Raw genomic sequence first — 18,766 nt, forward strand, 5'->3', positions numbered from 1 at the left:
CCATGGCAGACCACATGGGCTATGCCCCTAGGGGCGGCCTATCCCACAAGATGAAGCCTTGTGATCGGATGTGGCCTAGCACTCAATGACATAGGGTTTATACTGGTTCAGGAAATGTGCCCTACGTCCAGTTTGAGTCAGTCGGTGTGGGGGGTATGACCCCAGATACCCATGGCAGACCACATGGGCTATGCCCCCAGGGCCGACCCAACCCACAAGATGAAGCCTTGTGGGGCACGACGCTGCTCGGCGTCTCCCGCAAGACACCGGGAAGATATCCTAAAGATAATACGAGATCTGTTATGATACATATGATCCCATGATTTTTGTAATCTGTTATTACTTTTCGGTTATCTCTCAGATCTAACCAACTTGTAACCCTGTCCCCGGACTATATAAGGCGGGCAAGGACCCCCTCCAAACTCACGCAATATCATACGATAGCCAATACAATCCAATAGACCACAGGAGTAGGGTATTACATCATACTGACGGCATGAACCTGTCTAACTCGTGTGTCTCTATTGCCTTCTTGTTCTTGATTACATGTCTCTCTGCCGATCAATCTACCTTTGTGGGATACCCCTCGGAGGACTACCGATGATATTCTATCGATAGTTGGTGACTTTATTCCTGAGCCTAGGTGCTCAAAGTTTGCTGTGGGTTACAAACGAGAGGGAGTAAGATGGGGGTATCAGAGGTCCAGTCAGACTCTAGACCAAAGGGCCAAGAGTGATGGGAGCTTCAACGTGCGCTAAGTGTTCGAACGTATGTTCTGTCTGGCTTTAGAGCTCTAGAGCCAAGCAGAGAGAATTGGAATCAACTGTCTGAATCAATCGTTGGTTGTTTCGAATCCTCCCCTTTTAGGATAGAGCGCATCCCCTTTTATAGGCAAAGGGGATGGACTTTTAAGAGAGAGAGAGTGAGAGTGTGTGTCCTAGTCTTGTTGCCCACACCATCGGGTACAAGACAGTTTGTCGGCGCCCACAATACTGTTGATGGCCAGATGCATGTGGTAGGTTCCATCGTGTTCCTCTGGCATGGCAAATGTCAGTGTCTACCATCCTATAGGACAAATGTCGGTGCCCACAACACCGTTCGTATCCTGACATGTCTGGAAGGTTATAAAGTACCCTTCTGACATGACCTGACAGTACTATCCTACAGGCATGTAGGGTACGGTTCTCGGTATTATGGTTTGACTTGAGCGCCCTGCCTTACTTGCTCTGCCTGATTCTTTGGGTCCTTACCGAGCAGACATCCTCGTTCGGTCATTTCCTAGTCATCTTCGACCACGCCGGTCGGAGAAGAGCTGTAAGTAGAGGTTCAGTGTACTTCTAGTCAGAGAAGCGAGTCAGAGTCGGAAGCGAGCGTCGTCCCCTCCTTGGCTAGGCCTCCCGGTCGGAGAGGCGGGTCGGAGTCGGAAGCGAGCGTCGTCCTCTCCTTGGCCAGGCCTTCTGGTCAGAGAGGCGGGTCAGAGTTGGAAACAAGCGTCATTCCTCCTTGGTCGGGCCTTCCGGTCAGAGACTGGATTGCCCTTCTGGCCTGTCGTTAGGTATTTGGGCCGGCCTAGGAGTTGCGCGTTGTTCTCAACGTCGTCTGCTCTGCCGAGCTTTTGCTAGGAAGCAGGTCCATTAGGGACCCCAGGTTTATGAACCCGACATGCAGGCTCAATGCTTTGGCTCCTCCTACAGATTCAGATTTTAGTAATCGAAAATTTGAGCAAAAAAATTGTACAAATAAGAATCATACCCTGTTGATCCTGCAGATTCAAAAGTGCTACGCTTGCCTTTTTTCTTAGTTTTTGGTTCCACGCTAAGGCTATGGTAAATATAAATGAAGTTACATTGAAAGCATGTTTTCATATAATGATGAACACAAGATTTTCAGTTAACCTTGGTGGAAAAGACATGGATCGTGTTGTTTCATCATCCATCGGCACAATGTTGGATTGAGATGCTGCCTTCTTCTTCTTCTTCTTTGGTTCCCTACAAGTGAAAATATTAAATTAGGACCACTTATCTTTAAATTTCTTCTCTTCTATGCAACATGTAGGTTCCCTATCTTTGGTAGAATAAGCAACTAGGTCCAAACCATGTACAGGTTCATTGTACATACCCTCATCATCTACACCAACATGTCGTTCTCTGGTTGTGGATTTCGTAGATAAGCATCCTCACCGTCATCCAATTGTGTGGTGTCACCAGGAGGCTTATTTGGCTTGTTCCTATTCTCACTATCCCACTCAGTGATAGGATGGTATTGCTTAGAAGGATCACAATATGCCATGAACATGTCCACAACATGTGTATTCATGTGTCTTTCAAACATTAACATCAAATCTTGGTCTGTTTTAACTTCTGGAAAGCTTTTCAAAACATGGTCATGGTATTGAAGATGTGTAACTTCCATGTAACCGGGTGGATATTGCACTATGATTGATTGAATTAAGTCCTTTAAATTTGTTCTGTCACTATCCACAATTTTCTCAAAACAAAAACATCTCAGATCCTTCGTAACTTTCTTTGGATTACCAAGATGTTTAAAGTTTAGCATAAAAGTGGATTTAGGATCCATCCTGTGAGCAAAGTAATTGTAAACTTAAGTCATCGATACAAACACACAAATTAGAGTCGGTGATTGTTAACTCACCCTTTAAGCCAATCTGTCTGTACTGCAGATGCATCACCACCTCCAATGTCTAAGTCCTCGTCTGCACCTCCGTCGGGCTCCATTCAACCCGTGCTGGCGTCGCAGGCCACTGGCACACAGAGAGCCGAAGTCCAGGCTGTGCACCCAGGCCGCACGCCCTGGCCACTGCAACCCCAGGGCGTCGCGTGCCCTGGCCGCCGCGACCCCAGGCAGCCGCGTGCCCTAGTCGCTGCGAGCCTAGGCCACCGCGCGCCCTTGCAGCCACGACCCTAGGCAGCCGCGTGCCCTGGCCGCCGCAACCCCAGGCCACCGCGCGCCCTTGCCTCCGCTCGCCCAGCCGCCTAACGAGCCTGCGTGCCCTGGCCGCCGCCCCCACAGTACCTAGGGTTAGGGTTCCTTTTTGTTTCAGAAGAAGAGAGAGGGCTCGGATACAGGAAGGGACATAGACGAGACCGAGAGGTCGAGATAGAAGAGAAAGGAGAGACACGACTTTAGTTAGGGGTATTTCTGTCTGTTCAATAAAAACGGACAACTCAATAATGGCAAACTTTGATAGATCTCACAGTAAGACCAGATTAGAAAACGAAACTTCGAGTGAGGCTCAATAGGTAAGAAATTTTGTTTCAGGGCTAAGGAAGAAAGACAGCTTTAAACCAGAGTCAAATAAGAAATTTTCTCTTCTTTATTTTGTTGCGCATATCCAGCCTTTTCTGTTTGTACAAATTTGACGTTTCAGTTCTATCGATACAAATTTGATTCTACAGTTTAATTTAAAGTATTACTAGAGGATAAACCACACCATTTGTAAAAAATGACATGTGCTCATAGTTTATGCGAGATACACTAATCCTATATGATTAAGAATTATGTTATGCCATTCAGATATTCAACGCACACACTTCTTCGTCTTATATGCTGAGCGCCTTTCAAGGTTGATATGGGGATTATGCTGATGCACTTTTGCACCCATTTGTGTTTTATATGCCATATAAAATGTGTCCACGGTTGGTACTAATGGTTTTTATATTTCTCCTCTATAGGATACAAATTGTATTATATTTCATCATGCTACCTCTAAATAATTGCTTTTCTGTTCTATAATATTTTCTTCATTCATCATATAAAATCCCGCAGCAACGCGGGGGGAATTCTTGTAATGTCAAAGGCACTAAGAGTGGAGCCTAGGCCAGTGTAGTACAGAGCCCGGGGCGTGGTGCAAGAATACAAATTGAGCACGCTGATTGTGGCCCAAATGGAAATATATGGGATATAGAAGACAAGATTGTTATTGATTTCCCTATAGCGACACAGGCGGCATTCAGCTAATCTGAAAGAAACAGCGTCTTTCGGGTAGGCCAAAACCATGTAACTCTTTCGGTCTTCCCCTCACTTGCATCACAGGATGATGCAAGAATTGGTCCCAAATTTCCCCTTCCCGGCAGCCATGGTTGACCACAAACGCAGGCAGGCATGCAGCTCTACTTCGCAGCACTATAAATAGGGCCATGTGCCCACCCCTCTCAAATCGAAGCTGCCGTAGAGACCTTACTGCTTCAGCAAGTAGCTTCACCGAGTGTGTGCAGGAGGTTGCCATGGCGGCTCCTACCTTGACGCAATGCTTGGTCGCCATTTCCCTCCTCTCCTGTGCCGCCCAAGCACAGCTCTCGACCACGTTCTATGCGTCCTCCTGCCCCAACCTGCAGACCATCGTGCGGACGGCGATGACCCAGGCCGTCAGCGCTGAGCAGAGGATGGGCGCCTCTCTGCTCAGGCTCTTCTTCCACGACTGCTTTGTTCAAGTACTAGCTAGAATCCTCACACTACTCATCTAGCAGTTCTTAACAACTAACAACACACCATTTCTGCATGCTATGCTGGACAATTCGGTTTAACTGAGATGTGATGATGATGATGATGACAGGGTTGCGACGGATCGATCCTTCTCGACGCCGGAGGGGAGAAGACGGCCGGCCCCAACGCCAACTCGGTGCGCGGCTTTGAGGTCATCGACACCATCAAGACGAACGTGGAGGCCGCGTGCCCCGGCGTCGTGTCGTGCGCCGACATCCTCGCGCTTGCCGCGCGCGACGGAACGAATCTTGTACGCATGTCATATCAGTTAGTTATCTGGTGTGTATGGTCGGTCAAGGGGCATGCGTCTGACACTTTTCCTTCCTTTGTTGTTGTGCGTACCGCGTACGTAGCTCGGCGGGCCGACCTGGAACGTGCCGCTCGGCCGGCGGGACTCGACGACGGCGAGCGCCTCCCTGGCCAACAGCAACCTCCCGCCGCCGACGGCGAGCCTGGGCACGCTCATCTCCCTGTTCGCCAGGCAGGGCCTGTCGGCGCGCGACATGACGGCGCTGTCGGGCGCGCACACCATCGGGCAGGCCCGGTGCACCACCTTCCGGAGCCGCATCTACGGCGACACCAACATCAACGCCTCCTTCGCGGCGCTCCGGCAGCAGACGTGCCCGCGGTCCGGCGGCGACGGCACCCTGGCGCCCATCGACGTGCAGACGCCGGCGAGGTTCGACACGGACTACTTCACCAACCTGCTGTCGCAGCGGGGCCTGTTCCACTCGGACCAGGAGCTCTTCAACGGCGGGTCGCAGGACGCGCTGGTGAGGCAGTACAGCGCCAGCGCCTCGCTCTTCAACAGCGACTTCGTGGCGGCCATGATTAAGATGGGCAACGTTGGGGTGCTCACCGGCACCGCCGGACAGATCAGGCGCAACTGCCACGTCGTCAACAGCTAGATAAATGCCTAGCTAGATACCGATCGGATATATATACTTCTAGCTTAGCTAGCTTGCTCATCGATCGACCGCCCATGGATGGAACGATGGATCGACCGACATGTAAGCTAGCTATAGCTAGCTTCTCATGAACTGCAGTACTCTATATATATAGCTATAGATAGAACTCATCAGTACGGAGTAGTGGAATAACGACCACGCAAGGAGTGAACGAAGCAGTGTCACTTACATGGCCAGGTTACGGAGACGCAACTACATATATATAAACACCATCCATGTTTACTATATGGTCATGTCATGTGTTCGAACATCAAAGCGGTGAAGACACACTGGGGAATAAAATCGCTCATGTCCTGTCACGTGTTCTCCACTAAAAAAAAAGACAAAGTGGCCGAATAGCATTTGGGCATGGTTCACTGGGCCAAAATCTGCAGATCTAGTTCTGCACAAAGGCCTGGGTTATGTGCTCCTCCCTTTATGGGCCCACCTAATTCTGAATTGGAAAACATCTCTCTAGTTTCTATAAACGTTCATACCCACTGACAACAATTACTCTCTAAAGCTGAGCTCTCATTCTTCAACGTCAGTTTGATTTCTCTGCCATCCGATCTTTGTTTCATCGGTTGATCTGGCCATCTCGGCTCATCGCAGCCCTTCTGATTGCAACCAAACAAACAGGTTCATCCCGCTGGAGAATCTGCAACAAGGTTGATCAATTTTTATCTCAGATGAAGATGCAGTAGGAAGAAGGTGGAAACTGATATCCTTGAGTTTCTTGACAGCTCATCATCGATAAACCTCGAAGCATGCTAGAGCATAGGCCTTCGCCCTCTTCTTCAACATCTCGCAGATCTCCTTAGAGAGTTGATGGATCGAAGGCTTGATAATGTTGCCCAGGTTCTTTAGGTCGGTCATGTGGTCGACCATTGTCGTCGGCCATAATAGTAGGGGAGTCAGAAAAAAGTGTGTCGACATTAAATCCTGCCAACAAACTGGTAAGAGCTAGATCATCCGGCCCACACATGGTCGAGACATTCAACAGATATAGATCTAAATGGTGATACTGACTAGCGGGTCGATGGGGTCGATTCGACGCTAGTTCTTTGCCAAAAATCCACGAACGTCTCCCAAAAGACCCATAAGGGAGACGCGTAGCAGGATGAACTAGGATGAGAAAGACCACCTATAATGCCGACAATCTCGTCGAGAGAAGTGCTAGAGGCACCAAAAGAGTTTTGGGTATAAGATAAAAAGTAAGATAGATCGGTTTTTTTACGATTAAATAGATTGATCTTTCAATCGGCCGTGACTCTCATATAAATAGTGGGTAGTCTTATTGTACAAGAAACCTATAATTTCCCACGAAATTGAATGAGTTTTCAAAGAAAAAAACAAATTAGGGCTCGGGCCGGCAAAACCGGCCTAGGCCGGGTTCAACAGGATTGATGAGGAGTCTGCTCAAATTTGTCTGGGCAGATTTTTATTGTCAGCTTGGCCAAGTCAAGGCCGATTTTTTCTAGAGATAAATGCACCGTAGGTCCATCAACTTTTTGTGCTGTGTCGTTCAGGTCCATTAACTCTGAAAGTGCATATTTGAGTACATAAACTTTTTAAATTGTGTCATTTAGGTCCATATCCCTCCGTTTGGGGAATAGATCTTATGTGGCAATACATGTCAGCAGCCACCGTGTCCATAGGTCATGTGAGCAGCACGTGAGGGCCCTTTGCCAATCGTTTTTTTTTTGCCGATAGCCCCCTATCCTTTCCATTCCCTCACTCTTCACCCCTTCCTCTCCCTTCCCTTCGAAGCCATCGTCCCTGGATTTCAGACGACGTCGGGGCGCTGGGTGAGACGACAGAGGCGGCGGGTGGTACCAACGACGACATAGCCGGTGGAGGCGGTGAAAATTGTGTGGGGTGGTGGTGTCGAGCGCTGACTGCCACGCCGATCGTGGCCGGTCGGCACGATGGTGGCCTCTTTGCGAGCACTGGGGGGCACAGGCGCCACAGTATGATGAGTTCTTCTATGTCATGAACTCTAAAATTGGTTGGTTTAGGAGGTATTTTTTGCGTCGATTTGCTCGCTTGTTGCAGAAAATGTCTTCTTTTGTCGGCTAGGGTTTCATGTATTGGTCATTTATGTTGTAGATTTTGGGGTTTTCTTCTGTAGGCACTATCATTGATTCCAGCTCCTCCGCTGCAGAGCTAGGTAAACCAGGTGATGTTCCACTGATTAGGTGCACAGAATGCCACAAGTGGTAGGTGGTTCAGCGTGTTTCGAAGCAACCCTGGAGCGACAGTGAGGTTTTCTACTGTTGCCCAGCCCACAAGGTGAGATTTAAATTGTTTTGATTCGACTGGATGTTTACATTGCAGTTTGCAGTAAAGATTGATCCTTTCCTCTTGCTTGTAGCGCAAAGGCTTGGGTTGTCCCTTTTTCAAATAGGAGAAGGAGTATATCGAACATGTTGAGTCTTTGAAGGAGGGCATGGATTTTCCCAGCATCTGATGCCGTAGGAGCAAGCAAGTGCCTCCAATGCCGAGCAAGTTGTGGAATCCAAAGAGCAGGAAGCAGCCGTAGGGATGAAAAAGGAAAGAGGCATTGTTGTTGATGCTGATATTATGAAACATTTGCAAACCTTGGTTAGAACTGGTGACAACTTAGTTAGGTTGATGCAACTGACTTGTTTCATGGCTTTATGTATTACCTTATTGCTGTTCTTGATCCTGGTTGTAATCACCATTAAGGTCTGAATGTGTACGGATGAATGACTAAGTTATGAAGTTCTATGCAATTTGAAGGTGTATTGTCTAAAATGTGAATGTGAGTTTACAATTTTTCTCTTGTCTTGAAAAATGAAAGAAATTCAAACTGATTTCAACAAGCATAGAGTGTACACAAAAAATTAACTGATAATCTAAAGATGCCTTGATATCATTCTAGTGAACTAGAGCATTGTTTTGCAACCAAAGCATACATATAGTTTTGCTGGTATAGCATACCAAAAGCCATATACAAAAGATAGGAAATCTGTAGTTTGTTTCCTAATGTTTGCAGCTGAAACATTCACACAGTTTTGTAATGTTTCGAGCTAAAACATTCACATAGTTATACCTAACCAAAAGGTCATCTTTCTGTTGTACAAAAGGCAGAAAAAATGAACATGCACTTGGAGTTTTTACATGATTTACAATTTCACACACATCATTACTTGTCCTCTTCAACCAACAGCACCATCAGGATTGTTTATTGCAGCAGAAACCTTCTTGTGGGATGTTTTCTTCTTGCCAGCAGCAGTCTTCTTTGTAGCAGTTGTTTTCTTCACAGCAGTGGACCTTGATCTCCTAGCCTTTGTTGCAGTAGTGGGTGGAACTGGCCTAGCTGCTGGTTGGTTAGACAATATGAAGCTTGAAAATGGAAGTGATTTTTTTTCCAGTAATCTACTCTGTGATGACTGAGAATGGAGATGATTAGTTTGAATGAGATGCTAGGTGATCTAGAGGAATTAAATGACAGTGACACTAACCTCTGCTTGCATCTGGGACATCATGGTGCTTGATAACTGGGACATCATTGGCATGTTAGTTTCTCCAAACATGGAAACCTATAACATAAAATTGACAACTTAGATAAGGCATACTAGTACAATGTGTTGTCACATGAGAAGTTACCTAACTAATCACCAGCATAGAAGTTTGAACTGGCATCATTGCCATGTCACTATAATCTTCAGTTGCAGCTTCCTCAAAAAACTCTTTAGTTTTAACTAGCATAGAAGTTTGGATCCTCTGTGCAGGTATCTTGGGTTTTAGTCCAGCCTTTCTCATGCTACATGTAGCCCTATTATGTCCTTTGTCTCCACAGTATCTACATGTCATTTGAACTCCATGCTTTGTCAACCTTGGTCCATGACTACCTTGTACCTCATATGGTTGCTTCTTCCTTGATTTAGGAGGCCTTCCTACTTTCTTCACATATACCGGTGATAGAATTACATTGCCTCCAATTTTCTGCCATGTGCTCTTGTCTTTACATGGCCACACATTGTGGCCATAAGCACTGAGATAGCTATTGGAAGAGTAACACTCAGGTACAACTGACTCTGGTGTGATCCTTTCATGCCTCAAGCATGAAATTGCATGAGAGCATGGGATTCCAGTGAGGTCCCACCTTCTGCAATCACAAGTCTTCATATTGATGTCCACTAAGAAACTATAGTCCCTATCTTATACCTAGAATATGCCCTGTCCAGCAGGCATTGCATAACATGTATTGGCCCATTCTCTGTTCCTGTTAATTATCTTCTTTATCTTAGGACGGATGTGTCCCTGCTACTCTTCTCCCACCTCCCTCTGCTTTTTGTAGAACTTGGACATTAGTTGTCCCTTGATCTGCTCTAGCATACTAAGAATTGGCATCTCCCTTGCCTCCAAGATATAACTGTTGAACACTTCACAGCTGTTGTTCAGCAGCAGGTCACACTTTGGAAAAGTACTAAAGTAAGCTCTGACCCAGGTGTTGAAAGGCATCTTGTCCAACCATTCATAGGCCTTATGATCCAGGGTCTTCATTTTCTCCATGTTCCTATTAAACTGAGGTATTGAACTTGACCTTGCACAACACCAAAGCTGGTTCTTGAGATTTTCACCTTTGAAGTGGTGTTGGAAGTTGGAATATAGGTGTCTGACATAGAACCTATATTCAGAGTCAGTGAAGACCTATTGAACTGCTGGAATAAGACCCTGAAAACAAAAGTACAAACATATAAAAATAGTGTTTTCACCTAGCAAACAACTACAACAAAGGATATAGTGTTGTTTTCACCTTTTGTTTATCTGTCATGATGGTCCAAGGATATGTGTTATCTATGCCAAGGTCCTTTTTCAGTGTCTCCAAAAACCACTTCCATGTCATTAGTGATTCCACTTCCACTATTCCAATGGCAATTGGGAAGATACATCCATTTGGATCAATGCCCACAGCTATCAGTATTTGTCCACCATACTTAGTTTTAATATAGCATCCATCCAAGCATATGATAGACCTACATGCAGTCAAGAAACCTCTTTTACATGCATCAAATGACATGTACAATGTGCTAAATACATTGCCATCCAGGTTCAGAAAGAAGCTGTTGCCTAGGTTACTTCTTCTAAGTTCATGATATAGTCCCAAAGTAACTTGTATTGCTCCACCTCATCTCCCATAACTTTCTTCATAGCTAATCTTTTAGCTCTAGCAAGCTTGGACCTTGATGGAGTTATGTTCCAGTCCCTCTGTACTGACCTAGCAAAATTTGTGAGGCTCATCGTCTGATCTGCCCTAAATGTTTCCAGATACTTGTCAGCAAGCCATCTTGATGTGCGCCTCTTCAAAACCCACTTTTTCTGGCATGTGTGTTGTCCATTGAATTGCTTGATAACCATACCAGGGCATCTGCTATCCACCAAAGCATACAACTTCCAAGGACAATCTTCTGCATAGTGTGCGTTAATCCTCTTCTTCTCATTCCTTGGCAATTTAATTTCAAACCTGTACTTCAAACTGTATTCTATAATTGCTTTCCTTAGAATCTCAGGGGTTGCAAACAATTGACCCAACTTAAATATTAGGTTATGCATATCCTGCTCTCTAAAAGTCTGAAACCTTAGGCTTTCTCCACCTTCATCATCTGATTCAGGCAACTGCAGCTCATCATCTTTTGTTGACATGTCATCTTCAACATTTGATACAACACTGAAAGCTTTCTTGCCCTTATCTTTCTTCTTCCTTCCTTCATCATCATCTACATACTGAAAAAGGTCATCATCATCTGCAGCCAGTTTGTAGTCAGAATCAACAAAATCAGGGTCCTCGTCACTGTCATCACCAGCACTGTCATCATGTCTATCATCACCAAAGCTCCCATCATTTCTGTCATCAACTCGGTCATAACCACAGAATTTAGGTACCCTCCCACTATCTGCATTGTCCATATGCATAGTCTTCATAGGACTGAAAACCTTGGGAGGTGAGTTCAATGGGTTCGCAACAATGTCATCCCATTGTAAACCAGAAAGGTTGTCATCATGGTCTAAATATAGCACAAAATTCTTAAATTTGTGAACTAATGAGGACATCACCATTGTGTCTGTGTCAGACCAAATTAATCTCAACCCATTTGAAAGATTATTCCCAGATAGCAGCCAGAACACCTTCATGTTTGGATTCTTTGGGTAGTGTAACTTAAAAACAAGTTGCTCTATGAAAAGAGGCGACCATTTAGCAACTTCTATGTGGTCAAACCAACTAACTCTTTCATCTAGATAGGCTTTGTTCAACCCTTGAGAAACAAAGCACCCCCCGTGATGCATTTCCACTGAGAATTCTTCGTCGTCAGTGCCTACAGAAGAAAACTCCAAAATCTATAGCATAAATGACCAATACATGAAACCCTAGCGGACAAAAGAAGATATTTTCTGTAACAAGCGAGCTAATCGACACAAGAAATACCTCCTAAACCAACCAATTTCAGAGTTCATGACATAGAAGAACTCACCATACTGTGGCGCCAGTGCCCCCAGTGCTCGCAAAGGGGCCACCATCACGCCGACCGACCGCGATCGGCGCGACAGTCAGCGCTCGGCACCACCACCCCGCACAATCTTCACCGCCTCCACTGGCTACGTCGTCGTTGGTACCACCCGCCGCCTCCGTCGTCCCACCTAGCGCCCCGGCGTCGTCTGAAATCCAGGGACGATGGCTTCAAAGGGAAGGGAGAAAAAGGGGCAAAGAGTGAGGGAATGGAAAGGATAGAGGGCTATCGGCAAAAAACGATTGGCAAAGGGCCCTCACGTGCTGCTCACATGACCTATGGACACGGTGGCTAGTGACATGTATTGCCACGTAGGATCTATTCCCCAAACAGAGGGATATGGACCTAAATGGCATAACTGAAAAAGTTTATGTACTCAAATCTACACTTTCAGAGTTAATGGACCTGAATGACACAACACAAAAAGTTGATGGACCTATGGTGCATTTATCTTCTTTTTATATGTCTTCTCAAATTTGATCTTTTTTTATCTAATAAATTTGATCTATTTTTTGCATATGATTTTCTGGTCCATCCGTCTTTAACTTTGCAATCATATTTTGGCTAATAATAGAGCAAGAACCGTTAAGGCATTTAGCATTTGTAGCAAATAGAGATAGAGTGATCCCACACCAAAAATTATAAGGCCTTGTTTGGATGCAAGTGTATTCACTTCAATCCATATGTGTTAGAGTGGAATTGAATGTAACTTAGTTTAATTTCACTACAATCCACTTCAACACATGTGGGTTGAGATGAATACACACGCATCAGATAAGGTGATCTGGCTTCCACGCCACCAGTTCCAAACAGAGATGACGTGTGCGCAGTCAGATGCTGGAACGCTATAAAACCTTGTGATCACTAATCGCAAGAGCACACTCAGGCCTTGTTTAATTTCTCCCCTAAAAGTTTACACCCTATCGCATCGAATGTTTGGACACATGCATGGAATATTAAATATAGACTAAAAATAACTAATTGCACAGATTACGACTACTTTGCGAGACAAATCTTTTAAGCCTAATTAGTTCATGATTTGACAATGTGGTGCTTCTATAATACATGTGCTAATGATGGATTAATTAGGCTTAATAAATTCGTCTCGCGGTTTACTGACGGATTCTGTAATTTGTTTTTTTATTAGTATCCAAATACCCCATACGATACCCTATGTAACACCCGATGTGACACTCCATGCATGGAACAATGGATCGACTGACATGTAAGCTAGCTATAGTTAGCTTCTCATGAACTACAGTACTCTATATATATAGCTATAGATAGAACTCATCAGTACGGAGTAGTGGAATAAGTGGTAAACGACCACGCAAGGAGTGAACGAAGCAGTGTCACTTACATGGCCAGGTTATGGAAACGCAACTACATATAAACACCATCCATGTTTACTATATGATCATGTCATGTGTTCGAACATCAAAGCGGTGAAGGCACACTGGGGAAGAAAATCGCTCATGTTGTATCATCTCGTTCGACTGTTGTACTCTAGTCCTGTCACGTGTTCTCCACTAAAAAAAACCCTAAATTTAAACGAGGCCTCACAGGTCTGCATAGCTACGGGCGCCCTGCCAAAGGTTTTGCCCGTGGGTTTGGTGGCGGCCGACAGGACGGGGCAGGTGCGGTTCACTGGCACTGGATGAACAAGTACGCGTGGACCTGGCGGATGAGGACACACACGGGGCCAACCAATCCACGCTCCACGGCGACGAACAGAGGCAGAGGCGGCGGGCATCTCCCAACAGGCATTCCGACTTCCGAGCAAGGCCGTGTTTAGTTGGAGGCCGATTCGGCGCCGCCGGATTCGACGACACTGTTTATACACTGTAGCGTTTTGTTTTTATTTGGTAATAATTGTCCAATCGTTGACTAATTAGCCTCATTGTCCAATCGTTGACTAATTAGGCTCAAAACGTTCGTCTCGTAGAGTACAACCAAACTGTGCAATTAGTTTTTGATTTCGTCAACATTTAGTACTCCATGTATATACCGCAAGTTTAATATGACAGAGAATCTTCTTTTTACATAGTGCCAAATTCTGAAAAATGGAGGAACTAAACATGGCCCAAGTGGACGTGTGGTGTGCTCGCAAAACCAGGAGGACAGGTATGTCGACCCTACCCATGCTCCCTCCAGCAACTTGAACTAAAATTATTCGGGTTCAGGCTCCGTGCTCTTGGCCGCAGCTGATATTTTGTTCAGGGACGTTGCCTCTTATTTTAGTTGTAGAGATCGACCGATCTGCCTCGATCCAGATTCGGCATAATTGTGCCACTAATACCTACTTACTGGACCAAAAAGATTCTTAGTTTCTGGAGTAATATTAGTTTCTCAGATCATTTTTCTTATAAGCTGAAATTGCATCTGTAACCTGTTAGATTTAATATGGGCTTGGTCCATATTTTATTTATAATCAAATAAATCTCAAGCCCACAGTGATTTGCTACGATGCATCATAGTTTTAATCTAGTTTGGGGATTCTGACTTTTTGTTGAGTCAACTTAAATAGGTGAACTACATGTGCACCTATTGACAAGTTAAAAGAGGCTAAGAGTGTGCACCCCGCTGCCACCGAGGCGAGGCGAGCGCGGTTTGGTTTTGCCTTAAACCCCTGCACTCTCCCTCCAGCCCTAAAATGCATCACTCAAACTCTTTCCACTGCGCCGCCACCTCTCTGTCGAGCTACCTCTGAGTTTTCCCGTCCCAAACCTCTATTAGGTTTTTGGGGAGCGCCGCCGCGACTGCTCGCCTCCAAATCATCACCTTCTGCTTCGCGCGCTCCCCCCCGGATCGTAGCGCACACGCCCTGGTCAACTTCGACGGGTCGTCTTCTTCATGGTGCTCGTTCGAGTCGAGAAGCTGCACTGCGAATGTCTTCCTGCATCGACTGTGGTCCACGACTTCGAGCAACACACGATGATGACTCGTGTGAATGAAGCCATTAGTGCCTTGAGCATAGATCCCTCCACAGGGTATAATAACCCCTCTAACTTTGTGAAATTCTATATTGTTTTTGTCATGATCAGTATGTTCATAGTTGCCACTACACATTTGTTATCACGAATTCACTGCTATTTTTCTTGACTAATTTTAACAAGAAAATGCCCATTCACTTAACATAACCAGACAATGTACTACTGGTTAGATTAGAGCTTTAGGCCCTGTAACAAAGATTCTTATTCCACATGTATACTGTACAAAGTAGCTAGTACTAGTACAAATTTGGATCAAATAAAAACGTGACGAATTTACCATTACAGTTACAGTTGCCGATAAGAAAGAAGAACAGGATTATTCCTGCCACGTAGGATGATCAGAAACAATTGATTAATTTAAGCGTGCTACGATACGAACAGCCACGCAGTTTTTGACTGTTCACGACTCTGAAGATATCCACCATCCAGCATCCAGTTCGACGACCCTACTTGGACCGGAAGCTGGAACACACACGAATGACGAATCGATATCCAAAAATCCATCGTCCAGCAGCAGTTGACGCTAGTTGACCTTCCTGCAGTCGAGCCTGACCTCGCCCTGCGCCCCCGTGAGCGGGCTGATGGCGCCCATCCTCACCATCGCCCTGGCGAAGTCGGCGGCGAACATGGCGGCGTTGCCGCTGTACTTCTTCACCAGCGCGTCCTGCGAGCCGCCGCTGAAGAGCTCCTGGTCGGAGTGGAACAGCCCTTGCCTGGCCATCAGGTTCTGGTAGTAGGCGTTGTCGAACGCCTCGGGGCTCTGCACGTCGATGGGGGCCAGCGCGGCGTCGCCGGCGCCGCCGGCGCTGGCCTGCGGGCACGTCTGCTGCCGGAGAGACGCGAAGGTGGCGTTGATGTTGGCGTCGTTGTAGATGCGGTCGCGGAACGTGGCGCACCGGGCCTGCCCGATGGTGTGCGCGCCCGACAGCGCCGTCATGTCGCGCGCCGACAGGCCCTTGTTGCCGAACATGGTGACGAGGGTGGCGAGGCTGGACCCGGGCCCCGGGAGGTTGGCGTTCGCGTCGCTCTGGCTCGCCGTCCGCGCGTCCCGCCGGCCGAGGTACACCGTCCATGTCGGCCCGCCGAGCTGCATTATATTGGAAGGTGGATCTCAGGTCTCGCGTCAGTAGCTTGCATTGTAAAGCATTGCATTGCGTCATACGAGGTTGACAGCGTCTCGGGCAGCGAGGGCGAGGATGTCGGCGCAGGAGACGGTGGCGTTGCAGGACGCCTCCACCTGGGTCTTGATGGCGTCGATGACCTCGTACCCGCGCACCGAGTTGGCGTTGGGCCCGGCGTTCTTCTCGCCGGTGAAGGTCGCCGTGTCGTCCAGCAAGATGGACGCGTCACATCCCTGCAACGTAACCGAACCAAGGAGCGCGCTCCCATCAGTAATGACGACGCTTTGGTACATGCTGTACAGTGCATGCATCGATCGGAAACAGGCGACAGATTAGAATGCAATCAATGTTGCCCCTACATTGACGAAGCAGTCGTGGAAGAACATGCGGAGGATGGAGGCGCCCATGCGCTTCTCCGCTGCCACGGCGGACGTCATCCCGGCCCGCACGATGCTCTGCACGTTCGGGCACTTCTTGCTGTAGAAGCTCGTCGACAGCCCGCCGCCGGCAGCAGCACCGGCCAGCAGGGGAGACAGCACCACAGCCACCGTGAGCAAGCACCTTATCACTGATGATGCGCTCGCTGCCATGGTTAAGAAGCTAACCGGTCGACCTGATGATGTGGACTGAGACTTGCAAATAGAAGCAGTTACGATGCAAGCTTGCTGGTGAGCAGCAGTGATGCAACCAGAAGATTATAGACCAATGGTTGATCGATGTGAAGGAACAAGGACCTGGCCGCGTATATATATATAGTGTGCTGTGGCTCCAGTTTGGTGCTTGCATTGCATTGCCTTGGCCGGTTGGCCCATATGGGCGAGCGCTGGATTGGTTGACTAATGCGCACGGCCAGAAGGTGGCGGTGGGCAGATTAGGGTTGGACTGTAGTACTGCTGCAAACCAGTAAAAAAAAGGCAAATTTGTCCTAAAAAATAAAATTTAATCAGAAGATCAGATCGGTGTAGACGACGCTGGTTTGGTTGAGCGCATGTTCCAGCAATCATCATCTTTTGTGAAACTGCAACTTGCTGCTCTGTGTAGTGCAGAGTACATCGGAGTAGTTGGTCTGGTTGACGAGATCGAGGGTATATGCGCTGATGTAGTTGACTCTTGGACATGCAATCTCCTCATAGGCAAGGGGAGCGACCCGTATTTTTTAGTTTCGAGTGTGCAGTGTGCCAAATTCGCAACAAAGTGCTTTTCCTCCATGTATAGAGTCTAGTGTTGCAAATGTCAGGTGACTGTAATGGTGTGACTGAGTGATGAGAAAACTAACAGATTAAATAAATTCAAAAGTTAAAAAACTTTGCGAATTTGGCAAATGCTGCCTTCCTAGCATCTTTTTAGTTATATTACATAAGAATGGTAACTATCGACTGATGAGCAAATCTACTGTAACTAATCAAGCTTGTCTAGTTGGTGCGTCCCAAATCTTAAATACTACGTATACTATTAATCTTCAGCTTGAGTTAGGCGTGAAACGAGCGCGAGCCACCAAGAGCGTGCAGGTACGTCCAAGCTGAACCGGACTTTGCACTTGCATTGCTTATGATCCAGCCTATCATCAAGGCTTGCATTGCATATGATCTGTTTGGAACCTCAATCACGATTATGCTTACTAACCTAACCCGCTAGCCGTAGTAATATAATACTACAACGTTTTGCTGCTGCTGAGCTGTTAGTTTGGTACGCTTGTCAGTACTAAATAAGAGGGTATGCCCATATGCAACTTGCTCACAAAATTACGGTGGCATATTTGCATTTGATATTTAGAGCACTTCCGATAGGAAGGATACATCTCAGTTCAAATAGGACTGTAAATTTAGTAGACTCTAACTCGCAAGGTGCCGTGTGCAAATAGCGCACATATATTAGCTAGTTTTTTATTGTCATTTTGGTTCTTTTTACTACATTTGGGTTGTTCTAGTTGAAATAATTTTATTTATTTTATTTGATTTAATTGTCCTCTCTCCATATATCTATCGCTAACCAATTTTTTGGCTTAAAGCTATTATTATTTTCCTCTCTGCTTCTTTTTTTTTCCAAGTCCTATCATCAATGGCGGAGCTCGCCCAAAATTTTAGGTATAGCAAAAAAAACCGTTGTTGATGTTTAGCCTCCTCACATGGCAGGCAGGGAGAACATTTGGTGGTGTCCTGGATTCCTCGAAGATGCAACCTATCTAGAGCGAGCTATGGCAAGTCAGACATCTAGAATCTCGCTGCGGCGAGTATCTTCGCCTCCTTCAGCACCATCGACGAGGAAGCTACGATCACTAGCTTCGGCTTGGACAAAGTACATTGTGCTCCCATTCAACTAGAAGTGCGATAAGGCAACCACCTTGAGCAGTTGCGGCATCGATCCATTGTTTCCCGGCTCTCCACCCCCTCCGTAAACAAAGCGGTCGAGCCTACCATGCTAGCCCCAGGCGTGGCACATCACGTGTGGCGCACCAATCATGGACACGGTATCAGCTCCTTAGTGGCGGACAACGACTATCGGACTAGGGTTTATCACTACGTCAAAAAGGGTTTTTAGGGGCGGTTGTAGACCATTTGTAGGGGCGGTTTGCCCAGCCGCCCCTACGCAAGGGTCTCTACAAATCATGCGGCTGGTGTTTCCAGCCGCCCCTACAGATCAATTTGTAGGGGCAGGTCGTATTACCA

General features: G+C 46.6%; 3 protein-coding genes across 3 annotated transcripts; 1 reads left to right on the forward strand and 2 right to left on the reverse strand.

Annotated features, from left to right (window-relative positions):
• Positions 1-4,089: 4,089 nt before the first annotated feature.
• Positions 4,090-5,696, forward strand: LOC136520489 (peroxidase P7-like). The gene is made up of 3 exons (XM_066514031.1): positions 4,090-4,451; positions 4,574-4,753; positions 4,857-5,696. Exons 1-3 carry the CDS (start codon positions 4,158-4,160, stop codon positions 5,409-5,411), a joined length of 1,029 nt encoding a protein of 342 aa, XP_066370128.1. The 5' UTR covers positions 4,090-4,157; the 3' UTR covers positions 5,412-5,696.
• A 4,854-nt stretch (positions 5,697-10,550) lies between these two features.
• Positions 10,551-11,612, reverse strand: LOC136524068 (uncharacterized). Its single transcript, XM_066517548.1, has one exon. The coding sequence runs from the start codon at positions 11,610-11,612 to the stop codon at positions 10,551-10,553; it is 1,062 nt and encodes a 353-aa protein (XP_066373645.1).
• Positions 11,613-15,425: 3,813 nt separating this feature from the next.
• LOC136520491 (peroxidase P7-like) lies at positions 15,426-16,782 on the reverse strand. Its single transcript, XM_066514033.1, has 3 exons — positions 16,460-16,782; positions 16,142-16,333; positions 15,426-16,066 (listed from the first exon to the last, which is right to left on the reverse strand). Exons 1-3 carry the CDS (start codon positions 16,688-16,690, stop codon positions 15,503-15,505), a joined length of 987 nt encoding a protein of 328 aa, XP_066370130.1. The 5' UTR covers positions 16,691-16,782; the 3' UTR covers positions 15,426-15,502.
• Positions 16,783-18,766: the final 1,984 nt, after the last annotated feature.

The sequence above is a fragment of the Miscanthus floridulus genome, chromosome 18 (genome assembly GCF_019320115.1).
Source record: "Miscanthus floridulus cultivar M001 chromosome 18, ASM1932011v1, whole genome shotgun sequence".
Lineage (NCBI taxonomy): Eukaryota > Viridiplantae > Streptophyta > Magnoliopsida > Poales > Poaceae > Miscanthus > Miscanthus floridulus.